The sequence below is a fragment of the Camelus ferus genome, chromosome 10, assembly GCF_009834535.1.
Source record: "Camelus ferus isolate YT-003-E chromosome 10, BCGSAC_Cfer_1.0, whole genome shotgun sequence".
Classification (NCBI taxonomy): domain Eukaryota; kingdom Metazoa; phylum Chordata; class Mammalia; order Artiodactyla; family Camelidae; genus Camelus; species Camelus ferus.
The window spans coordinates 4,576,205-4,584,142 of record NC_045705.1 but is presented as its reverse complement, the minus strand read 5'-3'; the positions used below and the strand labels follow the sequence as shown (position 1 = coordinate 4,584,142).

The window sequence follows — 7,938 nt, the reverse complement described above, 5'->3', positions numbered from 1 at the left end:
ATACACAGCTTTAGAGACTAAATGATAAAGGGTAGGAGGAAAAATCGTAATTCCATGTAAATGCAATAATAGACCAAAAAAAAATTTTTTTTTTAAATGGGGAGGGCATAGCTCAGTGATAGAGTGTGTTTGGTACACAGGAGGTCCTGAGTTCAATCCCCAGTACCTCCATTAGTAAAAAAATTTAATTACCCACCCCTCACTTCCCCCAAAATGACAGCTCTGAGTGGAAATACATTGATAATGGCCTCAGTGCTTTATTGGTACGGCGTCTACGTGAGGCACTGTCACACAGCATAACCAGCTGCACGTGATACAGGTACTCATTTTCTGTTTTCTATTCCAAAAACTGCTTGAAGTTAGGTAGGATGCTTCGTGTTTTTTATCTTTCCATGTAAATCACTTCTCTGCCTAGATCCTAATCATGTATTGAGTAGGCATAAAGCGTGCAATAACCTACATGAATGGGTAAATGATAACCTGTATCTTAGAATCTAGAATCAATCTGTCCTAACATACAAGACTTTCAGAAAAAAAATGAAAATGGACACCCAACTTATTAAATGCTCTTTATCAAAGATTGTTGATACATTTTTAAAGAATTAATCACAGGACTTTCATTGAATGAGAAACAGGAAGAGATTGTTATATTTGACCCTGTTTCATATCTCAGCAGGTGGCATTGGATTTAGTTGCTTGGAATGGCAACATGGCAAAAGTTGAAAGGAAACTATTTGTTTGGCCTAATTTTTTGTCTTTCAAGCTGTGTGACGAATAGATGTAAAATCACATCAGGTGACAAACAGCCCCTCTGCATCTCCTATGACTCCATTAACTGACAAATAGCATTACTGCCAATAACCCCACCCCACCTTCCCAAACGAGAAGTATTCAACTGACAGACAAGAGTCAGGCAGATAAAGTTAAAAGGACTCTAGTGATATTGGCCATTTTGCCAATATTTTGAGGTCTAATGATGTAAATATGGATGGAAAGTTAAGTTAAGCCAACTTCCCTGGCTCATAAGAATTAAAATCCAGACCATCAAATATACTGTTTACATCCTCTTATCAGTCTTAGTTTAAGGTTTCCATGTTATTTTTAACGTTCATGCGTACTTAAAAAAATGAAACTAAAAGTCTTGACAGATTCTGACACTTAATTGGGAAAAATGTAAAACACTTTAATGGAATTTTTCCCATGATCTGCAGAAGAGTTTTTAAACAGATGGTTCAAATGGACAAAGCAATGAAAACATAGAAATTAAAAGCAGATCCTTAAGAAAAATAACCGACTTCTCAGAAATCCTATAGATGCTGGTGGGACTAGATGTAAAGCAGCAGTTTCTCTTGCTGTCAAGGTTTCGAGAGAACAGAAATTTATTAGGTGATCCCTACCAGAGGAGGGGTAACTGCCTCTTGGTACGAATTAACTATTCATTTGGAACTTCAGCCAACTTCAACAATCTGAAAATCTCCAGGCTTGTAGGGCAATTCCATCCAGATGGTGATAAAAGATACAGTATTGTCATACAAATAGGTATTCTTCTAGAAGAAGAACGTCTAAGTCCAAGGTGCTTATTTGGGAAATAAAAATGACCTAAAGTCTTCCCACCTTCACAGCAACTTGGAAGAACTACAGCACCCACGAGCAGCCCAAGGCCCATGAAGCTTTTCGTTCTGAATAGGAAAAAACCTGACATTCCAGGATGAATGCAGTGAACGGTGGGAAAGAGACAGGAGAACTTTCCGCCTGGAATTTACATGCGTTCAGTGGAGACTCTCAACTAAGTAAAATCTAACCAAGTAAAATCTAATTAAACCTAAGTGAAATCTAAGTAAAATCAAATAAAATCTCAACTCTCTGAAGTAACATCTTCCAACAGGCTTCAAACTTCAGGGCAAGGTTTCTCTCCCAGACAATTCTAGGGAGTGGGTGGCGGGGGCGGGCTGGGAGTTTGAGACCGTTCTGTGGAGTGAGGACCCCCGCAGTGTCCCGGCGGGTCAGTGGGAGCCGGGCGCCCCTGAGAGGCAGGGTTAACCGCCCCCCGGGCGCGGGCAGGAACGCAGCGGCGCCGCAGCCGCGCGGAGCCCGGGAGCGAAGTGCGGGCGGGCGGGGGCAGGAGGGTAACTGGGAGGAGGGGCGGGGCGGCGCGGGGTGGGGGCGCGGCGGCGGCGGGAGGAGGGTCTCCGCGCGCGGGCCCGATCTGCGAGCGCTCTGAGCCTGCGTCCGCCGAGGGGGAGGGTTGCCCCGGCCCGGCCGGAGGGGCGGCTGGGCGCTTCAGGCTCACAGCGCGAACGACTGTCAAGGGAGCAGGAGCGCGGAGCTGCCGGAAGTGTCTGCGCGCCGCGGGGGAACTTTCCTGCCCCGGCCGCGGCCCGGAGCCTCCGCCGCCTCCGCCGCCTCCGCGCTCGCAGCGACGATGCGCCCGGGTGACAACGACCTGAGCGGACCCGCGCCTCGGCCCACCGCCTGTGTCTGCGCTCGCCTGGCCTCGGCGGAGGAAGCCTGAGCCCGGAGGCGTCCGCGCGCCGCGGAGCCCGGCGCAGGCGGCGCGACGCGCGGGACCCGTTTTCCCCGCGCGTCTCCTCGCGTCCCAGCTCGCTCCCCGCGATCGCGCGTCCCCGGCGTCGGCCGCGGTCGCCGGCTGTCCCCGCCTCGACCGCCGGCCCGGACGTGCCCCCTGCGGCCGCTGGCAGTGCCTGTGCCATGGGGCTGCCGACTCTGGAGTTCAGCGACTCCTACTTGGACAGCCCGGATTTTAGGGAGCGCCTGCAGTGTCATGAGATTGAGCTGGAGCGAACCAACAAGTTCATCAAAGAGCTCATTAAGGACGGCTCTTTGCTCATCGGGGCGCTGAGGAGTAAGTAGAGCTGGCGGGGAAGCGCGGAGAGGGTGCGGGGATCTGGAGAGGCTCCACGGGGGTGCGGGTCTGAGGGGTGGGTTGGAGGAAGCCAAGCTTCTTTTGTTTGAATGGGTTTGGGGACAAAAGCTGAAGAGCTCCCCTGCTGGTGGCCAACAAAGTTTGTTCGTAGGTGTTCTTGACTTATTTACTTCCAAGTCTACAGAGAAGGGAAAGTTCTCTACTGGACACTGGAGCGTATCCCGAGGAATGTTGTTCAAAGTCATCTGTTTGTATTACGCTCCTGGAAAAATGTGGGGGACTATTGGTCTTTTTTGTAACTTTATTGTGCCTAGTTTGGACACTTTAAAAATGAAGACTTTAAGGAGGGATTCAAGAGTCTGTCTTAAGGATAAAATGAAGCTAGTTTATTTAGTGGTATTCAGAGAAAGTGATTCATTTCTTATGTACATCAGTGGCTTTTCCTTGGGCACGATCAATCATTGAATGGGCCTTTAAAAATTTATATATGTAGATAGGTTTGTGGTTTTGCGATTTAGTAAGATAATTGAAGACAGCATGGCACTCGTGGATTTTATCTCTGTACAAGATTGTGCGTCTTATTTTGGTTTGTATTGTAACCATGGTGTTTCATCAAAAGTCATTGACTAAAGACCAATCGTTACTGATGATGGACTGCAGAGAGTAAAGACCGCCTCTAGGGCTTCTCCCACGTCCTTTCCCACATGCCTTCTGATTCCCTCCTGCATCCTCCAGATCTTAACTTTCAGTGACTTAAGACCTAAGGGTCTTAGTAAAAGAAACTCTGGAGTTTCTCTTACAAGATTGACTCACTAAATAAGGCTTAATTTGTTACCTACCCCAGGACCTATTTGCACTTTAATAGAGGCTTCTGAAAGTCTTAGCCGCTGAAATGAAGTCTTGGAAACTCTGACCTCTGATAGGTAAGTGAGTGAGGGCTTAAGGTGGAGAGGCCTTTGGGTGACCTGGCTTTCCCCAGGACAGCTGTAGGGGAAGCATCATTGAATATGTCAAGTGCAGAGTCAGTAACAACTTGATGGAGATGTGCATGTGTCTGAAACTAAGATATTAGCATCTAGTCTGTCTTTGAAGCATGTATTATGGTAAGGATGGAGCTTAGCAAAATGTCTTCAAATTGGTGTGCTCCCAAATCCTTTTTATTTGAACCGTCTCAATTGCTAAAACATTTACTTATCACTTTTATTACTTAACCTGGGTAAAGAAAATGTTTTATGTCTACATTCACTTCATTTCTGAATTTGAGGCCACTACTGATAATAATAGTATTTCCTGATTTGTGAAAACATTACTAGTTTATCTGCAGTTTTTTCCATCCTTTGTGTGCACAAATGTGAACACTGATTTGCAAATCCCTCTTGAGGTCTCCAGACAGCCTCTTTGCATCTTAGCATGATGCCTCTCCAAAAAGTTTCCCCATCTAAGAGCGCTGAATGCCAGGCTGACTCTTGCTGGAGCTGCCAGATGGTCTGCAAATGACATTTTCTCCTCCCTCTGCTAGAGAGCAGGCCTAGTGTTTCAGAAGGTGAACACACTTAACATAGCTGGGATAAAAGCTCTGAAATGCACATCATTTTACTAGTAATATTATAAACTTTATTATGATTATTGACATCTAGCCTTTCAAAAAAGCAAGTGATTCCCATCTTTATAGAGTTGTTCTTGCATTTATAAGTGAAGAAACCATGAGAGTGTAATTCCTTGAACATACAGACTGTGCCCCATAAACCTGGCCTTGTACGCTTAAATATGCAACCTCCCTTTCTAGGATTCTTAGGTTTTTGATGAGAGTGTGTATTGTGTTAACTAACATTTGATTATTACTTCTCTCACAGTGGAAAGAAAACGTTTTAGCCCTTGTTGAAAGAATTCCCAGCATTAGCTTCCAAATGGAGAATTTTGGAACAGAGGAACCCTTGAAGTCACACGATGGCCCTGCTTTTTCCCACCAAGCCACCTTCTGTCCCTTGGGGAGGATGCCCTGTCCCTTGGTGAGGATGCACTGAGGCTAGCCAGCAGCTGCTAAATGCCTGCTCTCTGAAGCTGCTCCTCAGGGACTTCAAGCTGGCGTCCTTCCCTCCCCGACCCATCAAGGAGCCCTCCCTCCCCCAGTCCTGACCCTTCTGACTGGTTTTCCTTTCTGCCCGAAGAAGCCTTCACTTTCCAAAACTCTAAACTAGGCCTCTCCATTCTTCAGTTATCCATTGCCCTTTCAGTCTTATTTTTAGCACTTTGGTGTCATTTTCCTTTATAATGAATGCTTTCTTAATCTGACTTTCCTGAGCTGACAATCGCTGATGCATTTCTAAGCATCTTACAGTATTTCCAACCTAGTTGATAACTTTTCTGGTTAGAGTCTCGGCATGCTCTCTTGGATAATACATGCTTTATACTGTTCCAGTAGGAGTCACACGTGCTCCTTAATCTTTGATTCAGGATGTGCATTTCTTTAGTAGAGAATTGTCAGGATCCATATAAGTGAAGATTTGACTAGATGATTTGAATTGTAAATAATATATGTAAGATACTTCATGTATTTTTAAGATGTATTATTGCATTTCATATACACATCCACTCTGAGAAAATGGATGACAGTTAACTGAGTGAGTTAACGTAGTGAGTTAATGAGGACCTGAGTTTAAGTTCTGGTGCTGTCAAGTGCTGTGTGATAACTGGCAAGTAACTTAGTCTCTGGGCCTTACCTTTCCTATAAAAATGAAGGAACATCTATAAAAATCTTATCACTAGCATTACTTGTTCACTTTGTTACGTGCCATATTGACATTTGGTGAGTGATGTTTGAGGATGTTTGATGCTGGTGAATCGGGTTTTAGTTCATGCTGTTGTGACTCAAAATCTCCACCCTTTTTATCAAACATTACTCAATGAACTTTGTTCCTTTAACAGGTGCCAGTCTTAAAATTTGGTGAAATTACAGGCTAGTTTTGCTGATTAATTTTCTCCTTTACAGATCATATCCAAAGAAAACATTTGAAAATGGCTTTCTCACATAATTCTTTTTATGCTTTTGAATTCAAAGAACCATCTTTAGTAGATCTTCGTCTTTGCAAAAATAGACAGACCCTCCCTCCCCTGAAGAAAAGAAGGAGGGGGCGGAGACTAAATTAGAATTGTACTCCTGGAATGGAATTGATTGAATTGACTGGGTGGAGAGAGCATATTAACCTTCTTTCCTTCCACCTGCCCTGCAGCTTCTCGGCCTTCCTTCCTTTCTAATCACTCTACTTCCCCTCGTTGCCTTAAGGTGGAATCGACCAGCTGCTTCCTCTACCTTTAGCCTAATGTTTCTCAAACTCGTATGTCTGGGCTTCTTTTGAAGGAAAAAAACATGTCAGCGGACTGTACTATAATTTTGTTTATTTATTACAGTGAAATAAACATATACACCCATGAAACTACAATTCTTATGTTTATTCATACAATCTTAAAAGCAAATCCGTTTACAAGTTACATATAAATAATACTGTGAAACCAGTACAAAACTACATGTAAGTGATCTAATGGATTTTTTTTTTTGCTGAAACGAAGTTTCCTCTCATATAAAGACTGCTGATAATACCTGTGTATTGTCGATTCATTTTTTCCACTGCTTTTCCTGATTGAAAGTGAAGTTCTTCAAAATCTGCTTTCCTGATGATGGCCTTCTGTCTGCCACAAATTTTATTTGTTGGTCGTATTGCCTCTGTTCTTAAAGCATTTGTTTCTGGCACTCGCGATCCCTGACCCTGGTAAGAATTTTGGGCACCTGTTTGGGTGGCAGAAGTTGGTTGCTCATAAATTGATGTAGAATGCGCAGTTAATTAAGACATTAGCAAGAGGGAAGTTCCTTAAAGGGGTCTACCCTCTGTGTCCACAGACCCCAGCGTGAAGTGAGTGCGCTGCCGTGGTACCCTTGTGCTCCGCGGATAAAGTCGTTGTTTATAGTGAAAGAAAACCCTTAATGCAAAGGCCACATGGAAATACCTTGGAAAGGCTGAGCCACTGCTGCCTTTCATTTGCTGTGTGTTTCATTTGGTTTTCACTTTAAGCCAGCCTCTATTTTGTGTGTGCTCAGGGCCCACTTTGCCACCAGTTTTTGGTGGTTCAGGGAAGGAGTTCAATAAAAGCGGGGGGGGGGGGGGAATGACAAGCTTAAGAAATCTGACAGACTTCCTGTAGTTATGGCACTATTGGTCATCCTTCAGTTTTTGGTGAGAGCTGCTTTTATTTTAGGCTCCTTTCGGTATTTAAGCGTGCACCTAGGATTTATTTGGTTTTCTGACACTGATTGTAGAATCTTGTTAGATTCTTGTTTACCCTGCAAGAGCTACCTCACTGCTGCTTACTCCACTCACGTTGTTTTGGTTGTCTGACTGACTGGGCAGCCTAGTCAAAGATGTGAATGTGTAATTACTTCCACCATTCATTCGCTTCTTTTAGTCATTAGAATTTGAGTTAAATGAGCAGAAGCAACTGTATCGTTCAAATGAACTGTAATTAATTTAGGAACTGGTAGATTAGGAAGGTGGTGCTTGAAGGTTCTGCTTCAGAGGCGGTACAAGTGAGAGCATTTCTACTGTGTTCATTTAAATGGGAGCCTTGGGGCTCATCAAGGTGGAATTAAATTGGGCTGGCTCAGTACTTCCACCTGCCTCTCTACACAAGCTTAACAGGTGCCCTTTAACATCATCTTTACTTCCATTGGATTTCCTTTTTCCACAGGTAGTAATTGAGGGGCTGAACTGTTAGAAAGCCAGGGAGTTGGGTTGCTGGGAGAACAGAGAATGTTTCCTGTCTAGCGGAGGAGAGCGGCTTAGCAGTAACCACCTCTTACCCTGCCTGCTGTGATCAAGATACTCTGAGCGGGCAGAAAACTCAGGTAACCACGAAACTTTTACGTCACTGCAAAGCCTCTGTGACAAACCTGCTTTCAGTTATTAACATTTCTTAGAGCACAGTGTTAATTGTGTTCTCAACGACGCGTGAGCATTTCTCAGATTATGTAAGAAAAAATAATCGAGCTTAACGTTCATTGC

The 7,938-nt window shown here is 44.3% G+C and overlaps 1 protein-coding gene across 1 annotated transcript in view; it reads left to right on the top strand.

Annotated features, from left to right (window-relative positions):
* Positions 1–2,180: 2,180 nt before the first annotated feature.
* The window catches only part of ARHGAP42 (Rho GTPase activating protein 42), a 269,930-nt gene continuing 264,172 nt past the window's right edge, over positions 2,181–7,938 (top strand). Inside the window, exon 1 of the mRNA XM_032488279.1 lies at positions 2,181–2,863. Coding sequence (XP_032344170.1) covers positions 2,710–2,863 — 154 coding nt within the window. The 5' untranslated portion in view covers positions 2,181–2,709. The remainder of the gene's footprint in view (positions 2,864–7,938) is intronic.